General features: G+C 40.5%; 1 protein-coding gene, 1 long non-coding RNA gene and 1 pseudogene across 2 annotated transcripts; 1 reads left to right on the forward strand and 2 right to left on the reverse strand.

Moving 5' to 3' along the window:
- The window catches only part of LOC132857692 (tripartite motif-containing protein 16-like), a 67,288-nt pseudogene that overhangs the window by 13,935 nt on the left and 35,656 nt on the right, over positions 1 to 17,697 (reverse strand).
- LOC132857718 (uncharacterized) lies at positions 1,234 to 5,478 on the forward strand. Its single transcript, XR_009649603.1, has 3 exons — positions 1,234 to 1,401; positions 2,477 to 2,534; positions 4,892 to 5,478. It is a non-coding gene; the product is annotated as an uncharacterized LOC132857718 (long non-coding RNA).
- LOC132857696 (tripartite motif-containing protein 16-like) lies at positions 6,294 to 12,960 on the reverse strand. The gene is made up of 6 exons (XM_060887670.1): positions 12,323 to 12,960; positions 10,876 to 10,971; positions 10,525 to 10,758; positions 10,197 to 10,356; positions 9,034 to 9,093; positions 6,294 to 7,307 (listed from the first exon to the last, which is right to left on the reverse strand). Exons 1-6 carry the CDS (start codon positions 12,908 to 12,910, stop codon positions 6,778 to 6,780), a joined length of 1,668 nt encoding a protein of 555 aa, XP_060743653.1. The 5' UTR covers positions 12,911 to 12,960; the 3' UTR covers positions 6,294 to 6,777.

Below are 17,697 nucleotides of genomic sequence, written 5' to 3' on the forward strand. Positions count from 1 at the left end.
TCTATTGCTATAACAAAATGCTATGTCGCGTGATCATCTCCCCACAAAACATTCAAAAAGTTAGACTTGATCCTGTTCCAGATTCTGTTGATGGCCTCAAGTTTGAACTTAAAAGCAGGCTTCAGCTGAAAGACCCTTTTGACCTTCAATATGAAGATGAAGACTTCCATGATTTCTGTAGCTTTACATGTATAGCTGATCTGCCCAAAGACAAGGCGACACTGAAGATTCTTTTCACCCCTTTTCCAGATACATTGTCAGACTCCAGTTTAGACACTGCAATTTTAAGTGAATTTTCATCCACATCAACTTCTTCACCCAGCATCCATTCAGAGCCATCTGCCGCCCGTTCGCAGCCATGGCCAACAGCCTTTCCCATCCCCATCCCCATTTTTACATATAATGTGGAGTTAAGGCTAAGACAAGGTAATGAGGCATTTCGAAAGGATGGAACACTTCTGTCAGTTCCCAGAGACATGAAGATTGACATTCTAGCGCAACTTGCAGAAACTATATACTCATACAAAGCCTATCCTGTAAATGAAGAGTTTGACAGTGTAGCAGCTGCCTTAATTGAAAAACACCCCTGTCTCAAAGACCCAAGCTCTGCATCTGGATGGTATGGGTGGAAAATTAGTTTGAAGTTTAAGATGGGCAACTATAGACAAAAGCTGAGAGATGCAGGTTGTCAGGAACTGAAAGTGAATTCTGAAAAGAGAGGTCTTGGGGAGACAAGAAGAAAGCGAAACAAAGTGAAGAAACCTAGACGGTGTGAAACTAATTTTCTTCCAGATCTACCTCAGGGCAAAGACCAGGAAAGTCTAGATAAGGAAAGAGATCAAATAGCTGTGGAGATGAAGAGGACTACAGACATCAGCTTTGTTGATTCTGCTATGAGCAGCACGTTTTCTATGAGAAGAAAAGAAGTCGTTGAGGAGGAGCCACCAGTGTCACAAATGAAAGTTTGATGGCCAGCACTTTTCAGACTTTGAGAGGCTTTGAATTTATCAGAAAATCTTGGGCTATATAAGTTGTGCTGTTGTATATATTATATATAATATAAGTTTGCCCAGAATATATAGGCAAACTTAAAATCCTAAGATTATATGACCACTTCTGTCATGTTTAGTAACATGAAAATGTTTAACATCCTGCATGATGTTTTAATTTAGTACTGTTGAAGACTGCCACTGAGACCCTGGCATCTTTGTTAAATTTGTAAATGTATTTTTGTTCTTATAGTTGAGCAAAGAATTCACCAGGCTTGTGTCACAAGACCTGAGCAAGTCCTTTTTTGAAGGCCTAGATCGTCATCTCTCGAAGCTTATACAGTTATTCAGGTCAAAGCGTTATGAGGACATTCCAGAAATGACGTCAATACTGCAGAGCCTTCATAAGGATGTAAGTCTATTTCAAAGCAGTCTTTCTCTCCCCAAAATGACAATTCTGTGATCATTTACTCACTTTCATGTTTGTCCAAACCTCTGTGACCTTTTTTCTTCTATGAATCATAAAAGTAGTGAGAGTGACATCTTTTCATCCAATGACTAAGTGTCTAAAAAGTAACCTACACGATTTTTGTGTCATATTCCAAGTCTTCTGAAAACATACATTCTCTTTGTATGATGAAAACATAAAAATTTCAGTCTTTGTTTAGAGTAAAGTTTGTATTAGCTACTAGATTAATATCAAACCTCATTGGTTCTTTTGATCAAATGTTGTGACACAAGAACAACTGAGGTTTGATGTATTATGTCATGATAACATAAAAACTGATATGATCTTTTTATTACACAAAGTTATCTTAAAAAAATGTTTAAAAATGGCAACATGAGGGATCCACTACTTTTACAGAATTCTTTGCTTTTTAGAGCTGAACAGCCTAGCCACTATTAATTTTAATTTTATGGAATGAAAATTTTTGCATGTGTTTGGAGTGGCATGTTTGTGAGTAAATGACAATTATCTTTGGTAACCTATCCTTTAAAATCTTTAAATTGTTGTTACATCCACAATGAATTTAAGGCATGAATACTCAATCCTGCTCCTGGGGAGCCAAGATCCTGCAGAGTTTAGCTTCAACCCCAATTAAACACACCAAATCTGCTAATTAAGGTGTTCAGGATCACTTCAAACTTCCAGGCAGGTGTGTTGAACCAGGTTGGAGTTAAACTCTACAATACATTTTTTTCTCTCCAGGAGCAGGATTAGACACCCCTAAATTAAGTAGCATGAGCGTGTTACATCCACTATTAAATCTTATTTTGGTGAACAAAAAGTTAACAAACAACTGTTGTTTCACACATCATTGTCAATTTATTTACAATAAAAGTATACAAGTGTAAATGTGCATATTTGAAAAAAAAAAAATTTCATTTTTTCAAAAGCATCGAAGAACGAGGGAGGAGGAGAAATGATAAAGAAAAACAAAGGATTGAAAGAATAAAGCTGGTACTTTAACCATTATATTTTACAGACAACAAACCAAAAGATGAGGACAGGAGCATTGCTAGGTCTGCCATGGTACATGCGAGGTAAGCTAAAACATGTAAGGCAAAACCAGGGAAAATTGAACATTAGATCTCTCAATTTGCAGGGGACTGGGACTATATTTGTGTAATTGTTGGCATACTCCTTCGTTGTTCCCGTTCGCGGCGCGCACTTGTGAAGTCATTCCCTAGTTGCCAGACTTTTATACTCGACAGCACTATTTAAGCGCGCCGTTCATGCTGGGCTGTTGCCAGATGATCTCTCTTCAGTATGTCGCGGTCTGTGAGTCATCCTGTTGCCTCCTGTCTGAAGTTTGCCAGTATTCTCGCTGCTGTCGGCTCCGAGTGTGGTTGCCAGGTTGGATTTACTTTTTCCCCTTTTTGTTTTCTTAAGAGAGTTGCTGCTCTATGCTGCCTGCCTTTTTTCCCAGTTTTTTGTGCTCCGGTGTTTTCCTGCCGGTTGGAGTTTATTTTTAGAATTCGGATTTGTACCAACTTTTCTCTCTTCCTTTTCAGTGGATTATTTATTTTCTCCCTGTTTGGATTCTATTATTTCCTGTGAGTGGATGGCTTTTTTTCCGTGTCAGAAACTGTAACTCCCACAGACTATTTCCTGCTCCTGTGCTCATGTGTCACCTCCTTACAGTTGTCTATGCATGAGGTTTGAGTGTACACCTTTGCCTGCTATTGTTTCCTACTGAATTACTTAACTTATTAAAGCTCTCTTTTGAACATTGGCCTTCGTTTGGGTTCTCCTCCGGCTCGCTCTCTCTCTCTCTCTCTCTCTCTCTCTCTCTCTCTCTCTCTCTCTCTGAATGCTGATAGTATCATCTGGCTAACAATGAGCCCAGCAGGATCTCAGGAGTTAGTCACAGCTCGACTCCTTGTCAAAATCCTCTGCTGCTCACGAACGTCAACTCAAGTAGATAGCCACGTCCACTAATGAACTCATTCGGTGCATGAGCATGCTCACCATGTTACAGTCCTACTCACCATTTCTGAGGCCACTGGCCCAGCCCCCCTACCCATGGCAGAGCAAAACCAAAACCCCATGCGGGAGCCACATCTGCCTCACCCTGAGCGCTTCTCTGGAGAGGCGGGACTTTGCCACGCGTTCCTGATGCAGTGCTCAGTGATCTTTGAGCTCCAACCCTCCTCCTTCCCTTCGGATCGGTCTAAGGTAGCGTACGTTATCTCCTTGTTATCTGGCAAGGTCAAGATCTGGGCTACAGCAGAGTGGGAATGTCAGCCTTTCATCTGTTCTTCATTTGATGCATTTTCAGCAGAAAGGTTTGCAAGGTCTGCAAGGTTTTTGACACCACGCTACTCAAGCTGGACGCCACTCGAGCCCTGTTCGAATCATCTCGGGGGTCTCGCTCCGTGGCGGAGTACGCTGTAGATTTCCGTATGGCAGCTGGGGACAGTGGGTGGAACCCAACAGCTCTCTACGATGCTTTCTACCATGGCCTAGCTCCCCAGGTTAAGGATGAACTCGCGGCCCGAGAACTTCCCGAAGAGCTTGACGACCTGGTCGGTCTGGCAACCAGGATTGATCGGCGAATCCAGGAATGAAGAGAGGAGGGACACCCAACCCGTTCCTGGCCTCCGAGAACCTCGTACGCCAAGCCTCGTTCAGAACCTGGCAGATCATACCTGCCTCCCAGGGACCCGTATGTCAAGCCCCACTCGGAACCTAGCAGATCCTACTCGCCACCATCTCCTCAGCCCATGGAGATAGGACGGCGTCTCCTGTCCTCAGCAGAGTCGGGCCCACGACCTCTGTTTGTACTGTGGTAAGGCAGGACACTTTGCATTCGCATGTCCAGCAAAATTCGCATGTTCCTCACTGCCTGACCACCTTGACACTCTGCCCATTATTAGTCAAGGAGGACCTGCCATCTGACCTCTCTCTGGTGCCAGCTGAATACCATGATCTGGGCCAAGTGTTCAGTAGAGCTCGTGCCACTTCCCTGCCACCTCATAGACCTTACGACTGTGCACTGTCCCCCCCACGGGGCCGCTTGTACGGCCCTGTATCGACTATCCGGGTCTTAATGCCATCACTGTTAAGAATTGCTACCCGCTGCCACTCATGGCCTCCACGTTTGAGCTTGGAGCCACCATTTTCACTAAGCTGGACCTTCGGAACGCCTATCACCTAGTTCGTATTCGGGAGGGTGACGAATGGAAGACCGCATTCAACACCCCCACTAGTCATTAGGAGTATCTGGTGATGCCATTCGGTCTCACTAATGCCCCAGCGGTGTTCCAGGTGCTGGTTAATGATGTTTTACGGGATATGTTAAATATGTTTGGGTTCTCCCCCGACTCTCTCTCTCTCTGAATGCTGATAGTAATTGCTTTTAAGTAATAATACCATGTTTTGTTTACATTCTATAAAGCCCAGTGACTGTGAAGAGGATGTGATCAAGGGTGTGGTGATTGGAATTCTTGTGGTTGTGGAAAATGTGATGGAACCTCTCCCAGCATTCTACAATGACGTTGCCCTGGTGATTGTGGAAGAAGTGGTAATGTGTCACCTGACATACGTAAAGCTTTTCTGAACCTGATGGGCCTGGTGTATGCATTAAATCTTGACTACCCAAAGGAACTAAAATTCACTTTTGAAGTGATACAGCGGCTGTTTATTGGAGTTGGATCAGACTCTTGCACCGCAAGAGTTCACTCTTTGAAGACCAAGTTGCTGCGATAAGATAAAACAAACAAAACCCTTTTTCCATTTTGCTACTGTTTATTTGTTGTACTGGTTTAAATTTTAAGAGCATTGTTGTTTTTAGATCTCTGTTTTAAGTGGGAAATTGGTATTCTTGAAATCTATCTTTTTCTATGATTGGGAATTGAAGACAGTTTTTGAACAGTTTAATGTAAAGTTTAACACAACCTATTGTGAATTATTCAAGTACACTTGTTCTTGCAATGAATATATCTGATGACAAGGAGAGTTATTTTTACTATTTTGGCTCTAAGATGGGTCTGTGCATACAGAAGTTTGCGCCTGTTTGTGTGAGCTGTGTATATGTGAAGGTCTTTGCAAGAGAATTCTTCATGTCTGTGTTTTTGGATGCAATGTATCTGTTTAAAAAATAAATGCTGAGTTTGAATTTTGCAGTTGATTTCATAAAAAAAAAAAATCTGGTTAGATATCCAGAACTACTTGTCAAAAAAAATGAAGCCCAGTAAACTCAGTTATGTTGAGGAAAAAATTACTATTTTATGTCAATTAGACTAGATCTATTGTTGTGAAAACATGAAAAATTGTGTTTTACCAATAGGTTTTTTTAGTTGACTTAACTAAAGATTTTAAATTCTCATTAATTGATTCAGTAGGTTGGCTCAATAATTTCAACAAATGAATAAAAGTTGAGTGAACTTAACACCTAATGTAGGCTAAACTTAACTGAGTCAATACAACAAGATGACTTGAATAAGTCAATTTTTTACAGCGTGGGTCTGTTTGTTTGTGGCGCTCCGGTCGAGGTGCTGCAGGTGAACCCGAATAATCTGAGTCAGATCATATGTGGAGACGCACTGGGTCAGATCTACTTCCTGCCCTGGAGAGGAATTTAACGTTCAACACTCTGCTTTCACACTTTATCTCTTTATTCTAGTGCAATTTGCTACAAATTTGCTTTAATAATAACTGATGATATAACAGTTAATTGCTTTGCATCATAACTATAATGTCTAATGTCCAAAAGCATCATACAAAAGCATACATGTATACAAGTGACATCCCGTGTGTCTCAAATGTTGTCAGGACAAAGATGCTGAAACAAATAGAAGTGCAGGTTTGAAAGTTTAATAAAAACAATGGCATCGGTAGAGAAACAGAGAAAAACAGTCAGTCGATCAGTAAACAACAGTAACAAGTCAAGGCAAGAGCAAAAGCAGAAAATCAATTAAGTCCTAATCATCCAGGATTATAGAGCTGCACACTTATTGTCAACAGATTAATCTAGAAATATTTTGTAGTAAATAATTATGAAGGCAATGAAGCATAGCCAAGGAATTATCATGCAAGGTACAACGTATTAAATAAAAATGCCTTTTGCACACAGTAGGTGTTTTTACATCAGCTGCAGAATAGAAAGAAAACGCAGATTAGTTGCACTTTGTTATTTCTGAAAAAACTGTTTTCTTGAATGTTTTGAGATTTTTTAAAAAAAAAATTTCTACAAAAATCCTGCTTTGTTTTTTTAGGTAAATTATTAATCTAGAGAAAATCTGAAATGTCGGTTTTAATTTGACTAAGAAATTTTAGTAACAATTAAACTTTATCGCATAACTTCAAAGTTGAGTACAAATAGCATACACGGAATCCAGCATATAGAGGCTTATTGGATGGGATGCGGACACTGTGGAGGAGCCTCATGATGTCAGAGACACTGTAGAAGGACAGAGTTCCTGCACTGTGATCCACATACACTCCTATTCTGGAGGACGATGGACCTTGGAGCTCAGTCTTGTTTCCTTTGTGCCAGAAACAGTGAGAGAAAGAAAAACACTGCAGGCTCCAGGACTGACTGTTGCGTCCAAACAAACAGCTATTCAGTCGTCCTTTCCTTCTGATATTATTGAATGAGACTGATATGTCCACACCCATACCACTCCACTCCACCTCCCAATAACAGCGTCCACACAAACTCTCTTTACACAACACCTGAGACCAGGAGTCAAATCTCTCTGGATGTTCAGGGTTTGACCGTTCTCTCCTTTTGCGTGTCACCGCTCTGTTCTTCTCAGACAGGATGAGTTGACAATGTGCTGTTTTTGGATCCAGAGTCAGATAAAAGAAATCTACAGTAATAGAAATGTCCACAGGTTAGAGTGCATTTGGGTCCATTGTCCTTCTTACAGGTGAACTTTCATTTAAGCTCACTACAGTTACAGACCCCCTACAGTTCATGTATCGGTCAACAACAGTAATTACATATCCGGACACAATGCTTGAGTTGATTTTTCTTTAAAGTACAATGTGGCAATCTTATTTACAAAAATATACAAAATAGTTTTGTACTTTTACACCAGACGGGACAATGGCAGTGCCAAAGGAAAGAAACAAACAGAAAATCAACAACCCAACAATGAGTTGATACGAAGTTTGCGCTTTAATTGTTGCGGACCTCTTCTGGGGCGGTGTCCGTATGCTGTGTCTCCTCCCTGCACCGACTAGGATTGGGCAAACTGAATCATGCTCATGCAGCCAATCAGCTGTAACAAGAGCATTTCAGACCAAATCTACAAAATATGCTGCAACTGCATCCTGGACTTCCTGACTGGGAGACCTGTCAGTCAGTCCAGATCGGGAATAGCAATTTCAGCACCACCACACAAAGCACTGGAGCCCCTTAGGGCTGCGTGATCAGCCCACTGCTATTCACCTTGCTGACTCACAACTGTGCAGCAATGCACAGATCCACATCAACAAGTTCACCAGTGACATGACCGTGGTGAGTATGATGAGTCAGCATACAGAGAGAAAATGCAACAGCTAACTACCTGGTGTAGAGCCAACAACCTGTCTCTGAATGTTGATAAAACTAAAGAGATCTTTGTGATCTTACAGAGGAACCACTGATAGCATTCCTGAAGTTTTTGGACCTCCGCTGAGATGAGGCCGACTCTGTGAGAATCCTGAGACATCTACAGATCTACCAGCTCCAGTTGGACTCTGTGATACTAAGAGGAGATCTGAATGCCATGTGATCCTTACACCAATACAACACTTGCCTGACTGTATATTTGTAACCACACCATCTAGTGTCACCCATATGAGGATGGGTTCCCATTTGAGTCTGTTTCCTGCTGCCTGAGTCACCTCAGACTTGCTCATTGGGGATAAATACATATACATACATACACACTGTGAACTATATATATTTTGAATTTTTATTATATTAATTATTTATATTACTCCTTATGTTTATCTTCTGTTCTATGTTTATGTTCTGTAAAGCTGCTTGAGACAATGTCCATTGTAAAAAGCGCTACACAAATAAAATTGAATTGAATTGAAATTCCTGGGAGCTCCATCACTGTCTGGCTTGAATTCAAGACAAGCTCTTTTTCAAGACAAGGGTGACAGAACAGCCTTCACTGGGCTCAAAGGCCCCTATACACCAAGAGTCAGACATGGTAGCCTACACTTCTGAGCTCTCCTCTAAGGTCTAGGTGATGGCCTCCAATGCAGACCTCTAAGACCCGCTTCATGATTCCCAAATCTAGTTCCAAGCCATATTCCAGGCCCCTTTAAATCCTTGCTCCATGCCAAAACCTATGTGGCAGCCTCTCAGCATGCCTGACATAACAGCCTCCCAGGCTATTCCAAGCAAAGATTCCTGCTGAGGCCAATGTGGCAGCCTCCCAACTCATGAGAGTCATGAGAGACTAAACCTGTTGTACTACCATGTAGCTGTAGAGAATGTTTTGCACACAGGGTCCTACAATTTATTGCTGTTATACTTATTACTATACTGTGTATGTGTGTGTGTGTGTGTGTGTGTGTGTGTGTGTGTGCACCTACACTGCAGAAAATCTTCTCTGCTCTTTGGTTTTGAGGGTAAAGTCATTTGATATACTGGAGCTATGGAGACACAGAGACAAAATGGAAACAGAAAAATGGTGGGGCAAAAAAAGTATTTAGTCAGCCACCAATTGTGCAATTTCTCCCACTTAAAAAGATGAGAGAGGCCTGTATATTTCATCATAGGTACACTTCAACTATGTCACCTTTCTTGTGATCATTTTGACCCCACGGGGTGAGACCTTGCGTGGACCCCCAGATCGAGGGAGATTATCAGTGGTCTTGTATGTCTTCCATTTACTAATAATTGCTCCCACAGTTGATTTCTTCACACCAAGTTGCTTACCTATTGCAGATTCAGACTTCCCAGGCTGGTGCAAGTCTACAATTTTGTTTGACAGCTCTTTGGTTTTGGCCATAGTGGAGTTTGGAGTTTGACTGTTTCAGGTTGTGGACAGGTGTCTTAATGAGTTCAAACAGGTGCCATTAATACAGGTACGAGTGGAGGACAGAGGAGCCTCTTAAAGAAGAAGTTACAGGTCTGTGAGAGCCAGAAATCTTGCTTTTTTTTTGTAGGTGACCAAATACTTATTTTACCGAGGAATTTACCAATTAATTCATTAAAAATCCTTCAATGTGATTTCCTGGATTCTTTCCCCCATTCTGTCTCTCATAATTGCAGTGTACCTATGATGAAAATTACAGGCCTCTCATCTTTTTTAAGTGGGAGAACTTGCACAATTGGTTGCTGACTAAATACTATTTTGCCCCACTGTATATATTGGATATAGTGCAAAAACAAAGATATTGGTCAAAAATCTCTTAATATTAAGCAGCATTTGAATGTAAGCATCAATAAAATGTCAAAACTTTAAAACTTGAGCAATGTAAACAATAACATTTCCTATGAAAAACTTTGACAATACATTTGTTTTTACGTTCACTTTACAGAGTGTTATATTCTGTTTCACTGAACCTCAGTTCTTAGCATATTTATAATATGCATTTGTGACGTTCAGTAAGAACTGGTCCTGGATTTAACGTTGAAGTAACGTCAATTTTACTACATAGGAGTAGATGACAATAGTCTTATTCCTGCTTACTTCTTATTTTTGTTACATGAATGTTTCTTTATGATGCTGAAACAATGTTTGTTTTTTCACCTTGTGGTCTGATTTTGATTAATTCCTCCTCACAGATTTGTTTGACTCGTTTTTTCAGATCTGAGAGAAATTTCCCCGTTCCATCAAATGAGAGATGTTGATTGACTGTGAAGCTGGGTGAGTCGTCACATCCAGGAGAAACACAGAGAGACGGGAAACTCTACAGAGAGGAAACACATTAAAGAGGAGAAAATTCTATGAGAGGAACAAATGAATCTCAAACTGAATCACTTGTGATCTTAGGAACATTTCTTGTTGCTGTAATGAGCTTTTAGGAGGAAAATGTGTGAGAAACAGCGCCCTCTGTAGATCAGACAGTGAGTGTTACCTGGAGAAAGTGGATGTTATCGTGTGTGTGTGAAAGCTGCTCCAGCTCAGTGTCTCTCCTCTTAAGATCAGCAATCTCCTGATCGAGTTGATTAAGGAGTCGTTCAGCTCGACTCACTTCAGCTTCCTCCTGAGCTCTGAACAGCGCCCTCATCTCAGAGCGTCTTTTCTTCATGTAGCTGATCAGCTCAGTAAAGATCCTCTCACTTTCATCTACTGCTGCCTTTGAACACTTCTGTTAGAACAGACACACACACAAACACACAAACACAAAAAATGGAGCTAGTTTTATTAAAAGAGCAACTGTTCTGTGATTTCAAAAAAGAAAAAGAGATTTCAAAGAGATTCTTACTATAAAAGACTCCACAGTCTGTTTCAGCTCCTGCACTTTCTTCTCTTTCTCCTGGATCCTCTGCTGGAATTTCATCTGCTCCTTTTTTAACTCATTCTGGTACCAAATAAGATAAATGTAATTATTTCTGCATCAGTAGCTCAGTGTGTTAATCTTATGTACAAAGAAAAAGATGAAGTCCACTTATATTGTACAGGTGAAATAGATGGTTGCAAGTACAGGCAGGCTTTATTACCACATGTGAACAATTTTAAAGTAGTCTACAGCAGAGAAACAAATACATGGTTCCATCAGCTGGCCCACAACCAGAATATAAAAAATACCAGAGAATTTTAAAGAGAAGACATGTATGACCTGTATATCATAGAATAAAAATGTAAAGAAAATGGGGAAAAATGTTTCGTTTTCAAAGTACATTGCATTAAGTTTGTACACAAAATAGTCACATAAAAAATTATTATTTCTTTGCTTTTTCCTGTAGACCTTTCAGTAGAGTTATGAAATAACTGATATTAGTGAGAAAGGCCATGCTTAAAGTAGCAAAGTTTTTGCATAAATCAAGCATCGCGTTAGTTCTGGCAGGCCACATCGTCAGATGTTAATCAGCTGTCCACGACGCACACCAATCCGGTTACGACATCCATATTACCCGACCATTTAAATTCCCATTCATTGAGCCGCTTTCTAGCGCTTCGCTGCTGCTGCGATTTAAACTCCCTCCTCCAACCCTGACTCCACCCTGCCGTAACCTGTGTTCATTGTACCAGTTTACGTCTTAAATCTCCACATATTCCCCCCCCTCTCTAATTAATTAATTATTTATTTATCCATTTATTCATTTATTATTTTCCAAAAACTCGTAAGCGAGTATATCTAATACTATGCATGATTAATGGTTCTGTTATACGCGGGGGTCTATTCTATTTTCTAGTTGCTGCTCTCCCCGCGCTGTCCATGCATGGAACAGAACCATACCGCCAACACTAACTGTATGCATATCATCTAATAAATTCTCATTTGACAAAGTGGTCCTGACAGATCTGGGCTTTTTTCTGTACCTTTACTACACAATTACAATTATATTGTATAATTGTACAATAATTACAATTATCTATCTATCTATCTATCTATCTATCTATATATATATATATATATATATATATATATATATATATATATATATATATATATATATATATATATATATTTTCACTACTAAAATGTATAATATAAACATGTATAAAATAAAATGGGTTACAATTTACTAAACTGAAAATATTATAAACAAGCAATAGAGTAATAAAAGTTTAAACACAGTCTGTGTACGATTTATAACTGAGCAATCATTTATAACAGTCATTTGTAAACTACCAACAACCAAACAACAACCCTTTGACTTGACAAAATATATTTACTTGAAAATATTAGCATGATATTCAGTTCTCACCTGTTTTTCAGATCTTTCTGCTTTAGCTGAAACTGTATCATGACCTTTGTGTTTGTCTATTGTACACAAGTAACAGATGAAGCTTTGGTCAGTACGACAGTAAATCTCCAGCAGTTTGTCATGTTCAGAGCAGATCTTCTCTTGGAGCTCTGCACAGGCTTCAATTAACATGTGCTTCTTAAAGGCAGGAGACTGATAGTGAGGTTTAAGATGATCTTCACAAAAGGAGGCCAAACAAACCAGACAGGAATTAACAGCTTTGTGTTTTCTCCCAGTGCAGAAATCACACTCCACGTGTCCAGATCCAGTGTAACAGTGAGCAGAAGAAGCAGCTTGGAGTTCAGTCTTCACTTTGTCCACCACTTCAGTCAGCATGTTGTTCCTGTGTAGAACAGGCCTTGTAGTGAAAGTCTCTCTACACTGAGGACAGCTGTAGATGCCCTTCACATCCTCCTGATCCCAGTGACCATTAATACACACCTTACAGAAACTGTGATCACAGGGAATAGTCACTGGATCCTTCAGGAGACCCAGACACACTGGACAGCTGAACTGATCCTGATCTACTGAAATACTGGCCTCTGCCATTTTCGTGCTTTCACACACAGAGTGAGTGAGAGAGAGAGAGAGAGAGAGAGAGAGAGCTCCAATATATCAAGAACCAGGAATTCAACTGATTCAAATAATAGACTCAGTCACAGCAAGTGGAAAGTACCTTGGCAATTACCAGAATCTCTTTGCATGCTGAGAAATGACTCATCTCTGTACACCCTCTAAAATTTCATTATTGCACCAGTTGAGCAAGTTAGCATAGGAAAAGGCAAAAAAATCAGTAGTCAGTTATTCGTAGAGCTTTATTAATTCTCAAAGGTGCTTTGTCTTTTTTATTTATGAATGAGATATTTTGCCCCAAAAGTCATAAATATGTTGAAGTTATTCAGTCCAGACTTGCTAAGTTGGTGACCAGTTAAACCTCTTTATGCTGCAATGAGTCTCAGTGCCTTCAAAATCCATTTTTCTCTTCTTTACCTTCTCTTAGCTACATTTGTTTAGTTTAGTTTTTTTTGTCCCATCATTTTGTACTGCTGCATAATTACAGGGTAATTACACACACACACACACACACACACACACACACACAGGGTAATAACACACAACAGAGGAGTAATCAGAAGAGGAAACAAGGGAGGAAATGGATGAGGTAACAAAAAAGGAAATGAGGGAGAAAACAGATGGGGACTCAACAGAGAAAATGGAGAAAAAGGAAGAGGAATAGGTGAGAAAACTATCATGGCTCCTGCTTTACAGGCCAGTGTGTTATTCATTTCACACTTAACACACTAAGGAGCAGCCACGAGAACTGATCCTTAATTTTAACTAATATTTAATGTAATGGTGATCACACACACACACACACACATACAAACACATACACTGTTTTAAGACTGGGACCTTTAGTAGGTAGAATGGATGATGAAGGAAATGAATCGTTAACTTCATGCTCAATACTCCAGTTAGCTATTGGAGAAACAGTGGACGAGTTTAAAGATAGGACAGACATAAATGAAAAGACTAAAATGGATTTAATAGAAATGAAATGTGAAACCATGCAAGAAGTCTTATGCCACGTGATCTCTGATCTAACTGATCTGAGAGATCCCCATGTATGCGGAGTGAGAGACAAACTGACTGAAAAAAATCGAGCCAAGGAAGAGTAGACACGCCCTGATCTCAGGCTTGGGCTGACTCTGAATCTGAAGATGAGTGTGATAGGGCTAGTGCAAGGGCCTTAAGCCCAGATAGTGGAAGCTCCTTTGCTGAAGACAGCACACTGGAGACTTCAGCTGAAGTAGATGAAATTCTAAAAGAAATAGGACTAAGGAAAAAGAAAGCTGCTGTAAAAATAAAGACTAAAACAGCTAAAGTAACTAGATTTGTAAAGTTTGTTGCGACAAACTTTGATGTTGGCTTTGACGAGGCAAGTATTCGCAAAGGACGGTGCTTTTTGGAGGCGAGTGGACATAAGGGTCAGTGTTACTTTTGGAGGCAAGTGGACAGAAAGATAGGGTGACAAAACATTTGGAGGCAAGTGGAGATGAGCATGTGACGTCATCCGAATACTCCTGAGGAAGTTCCCCTCATTGGGCTTAGTTCCCCTCATTTTGATATATCACATGCCCATGTTGTGCAAAAATCTTTATTTTCACGTGACATCATACGACGTCACGTGACGTCATCAGAATACACGTGAGGAAGTTCCCCTCATTGTTCTGAGTGTTTTGATATGTCACATGTCCATGTTGTAAAAAGTTTTTTGATTTTGAATATTTGAGGGGCAGGGCTGCGGCACAAGCGAAAGGCCAGTCGATACACCAATTTAAAAGTTTGTTCAGAGTATCACCCTAAAGGAGCTGGCCGAGTTTGGTGTAGATAGTTCGAAAGCTTGCCGAATCATAAACCTCCAAATTTTATAATGGGAGTCTATGGGAAAAAAGGCCACTTTGAGACCCGGTTCCGGAAGTACCGGTACTCGGATCGCTTAAAAAATTAATAGCAACAAGCAACAAACGGAATTTGGTGCATGTGGCTCGAAAGCCCTAGGCCGCATTCAATTTTCTAAATTTTTGTCTAAGCTTAAATAGGAAAACAGAATGTTGGCTTCTACAAAGCAACATAATTACAGACCCCATCATGTTCCAAGTGCTTGCAGGAACTGAAATAAGGGGAAAAGATCCACTAGAAAGAGCTAATCAACTGCTTAAAGCAGGACAAATGCTGGATGCACCAACATAATTGATAAATCAGTTGTTAGTGCACAAAATAAGGCCAGGATGGAATACTGAACTAATAACATACAAATGAACTAATCCTAGGAAACCCTCGTACAAAGGAAAAGGCTAGGATTGAGAAAACTATACAGGATAAACTATACATGGCCTAAACATATTCCTGACAAATGAAATGGACAAAGGTACCAGGAGACAGGCTATTTTAGAAATGATAGGAGAAATACATGAGGAATGGAAAGTTGAAGGCCTGAATCCCTTCCTCTAAATGGGACCAAAAACTCCCATGAACACAATCCTCAGTGAAGGGATAAAATACGACAGAAAGTCGGCCCTGATTAAAGAAAAAGGAGGAGAGGAGGACAAGAGTAAAGATCAGTCCTTCATGGAGAAAGGTAAGCAGACCCCGAAACATCCACAACATGAATACTATCACAGACAGGCCAAAACTTACCATAAAGTAACGGAAATGAGGCCCCCTCAAGAAAGAGGAAATTTACGATACAGACCCAGACAGGAAAACAGCTGAAACATGAGCCAAACAGTGCTTATAGACATTTTAATGACTATAGCTACAGTAAGCTCTTGATTTCTCTCAAGACATTTGCTAAGACAAAGCAAATAATAATTGAAGCGGACATAGTAGAATCAGGAGGAATAAATACTTTAGAAAATGAGAAAAAGAATCTCATTAAAAACAAAGAAAAAGTCCACCAGTTTATTGTGCCCATACCAAAGAAAAACAAAATCAAATGTTTAAATGACTGGAGGCCCGTGCTCTCACACCGATCTTCAGCAAGTGTTTTGAGAGACTCATCAGAGATTACATCTGCTCTGTGCTGCCTGCCACACTGTATCCACTACAATTTGCATATCGTAGCAACCGTTCGACAGACAATGCTATTGCTTTCACACTACACACTGCTCTCTCCAACCTGGAAAATTAGAACACCTGAGAATGCTGTTTGTGAACTACAGCTCAGCATTTAACACCACAGAGCCTGCCATACTTGCTGCAAAGCTCCAGAGTATGGGAATAAACAGATCTCTGTGCTGCTGGATCCTGGACTTCTTGACAGGCAGAAGTCAGCTGGTAAGAATGGGCAGCAATACTTCATCCCCGCTAACCCTCAACACTGATGCATCTCAGGGCTGTGTCCTCACCCCCTCCTGTACTCCCTGTATACACATGACTGTGCAGTCACACACAGCTTCAATGTCATTGTCAAATTTGCTGATGACACAACGGTGATACGCCTGATCATCAACAACAATGAGACGACCTACAGAGAAGAGGTGAGCACCCTGACTAAATGGTGTCAGGAGAACCACTGATCACTCAACATTGACAAGACCAAGGAGCTGGTGGTAGATTTCAGGAGACAGAGCAGAGAACAGAAACACATCACCATCAACAAGACACCTGTGGAGTGGGTAAGCAGCTTTAAGTTCCTTGGTGTTAACATCAGTGAGGATCTCACTTGGTCCACACACACTGACGCAGTGCTGAAGAAGGCACATCAACGCCGCCTCTTCCTGAGATGGCTGAGGAAGTTTGGAATGAGCCCCAGCATCCTCAGAACGTTCTACACCTGCACGATAGAGAGCATCTACACCAGGCAGTTTATAAGGAAAGCCCGGAGGATCATTAGTGATTCCATCCACCCGTCCCACAGTCTGCTCTCTCTGCTGTCCTCAGGAAGATGTCTCCGCAGCATCCGATCCCACACTAGCCGACTGAGGGATAGCTTTTTCCCCTCAGGCTATCAGACTAATTAACAGTCAGAACTAATACACCCTACAGCATACTTCCACATATGGTATGCCACATACTGCACTTTAACTCAACAGTTCAACACTGGACCATCTTAGCATATTTTTATGCACATATATGTGTACATAATGTAGGAATGTCACTGTATGTATGTACATATTGTGCATATAATGTGTAGTCTTAACTGTAGGTATGTCTAATAGTACACTGTGTGTACTGACTATATGTATGAGCATATTGCACATTTTCACCTGTTAATTTAACCTGTATGTTACTTGTTTCTGCAATTTCTGGAGTACGCTCGCAAAAATTTCACTGTGCTGTGCTGTGGTGATGTGACAATAAAAGTGACTTGAATATACAACTTAAATAAAGGGTGAAGAGGGGGTCAAAGAAAGAAAAAGAAACCCATGTAGACAGAAAAACCCAAGTTGTTTTTACTGATGGATCTAGCAGAGGAGGAAAGGTCAGAAGTTGTAAAGACAAAGGCAAAACCGTGTTCAGAAAAGTGACCAAACATAAAACAGGGAGCGCACAGACCGCTGAAGTAGCAGCTCTGCTGCAAGGACTGACCTTTTGCACTGACAGAGGTTGGAAAAACACCATCATTGTGGCAGACTCTGAATATGTAGTAGATGCTTACAATCAACATTTAGACACATGGAAGTTAAATGGCTTTGTAACAGCCAAGTGCAAAGAGATAGCCCACAAAGAAATGTGGATACAAATCGCTGAACTAGGAAAGGAAGTAAAACCAACAGTGGTTCATCAAAGTAGTCATACCAAGCAGAAAATGTACGTAGCTGAGGGAAAGA

The sequence above is a fragment of the Tachysurus vachellii genome, chromosome 15, assembly GCF_030014155.1.
Source record: "Tachysurus vachellii isolate PV-2020 chromosome 15, HZAU_Pvac_v1, whole genome shotgun sequence".
Classification (NCBI taxonomy): Eukaryota; Metazoa; Chordata; class Actinopteri; order Siluriformes; family Bagridae; genus Tachysurus; species Tachysurus vachellii.

What these genes read in the sequence shown, in the direction of transcription:
- LOC132857696 (XM_060887670.1), bottom strand. Translation starts at nt 12,910, where the DNA reads ATGGCAGAGGCCAGTATTTCAGTAGATCAGGATCAGTTCAGCTGTCCA. An exon ending in CAGAAAGATCTGAAAAACAG is followed by an intron (nt 10,972 to 12,322) that starts GTGAGAACTGAA and finishes ATTTGGTACCAG; the next exon opens with AATGAGTTAAAAAAGGAGCA. An exon ending in AATCAAAATCAGACCACAAG is followed by an intron (nt 9,094 to 10,196) that starts GTGAAAAAACAA and finishes GTGTCTCCATAG; the next exon opens with CTCCAGTATATCAAATGACT.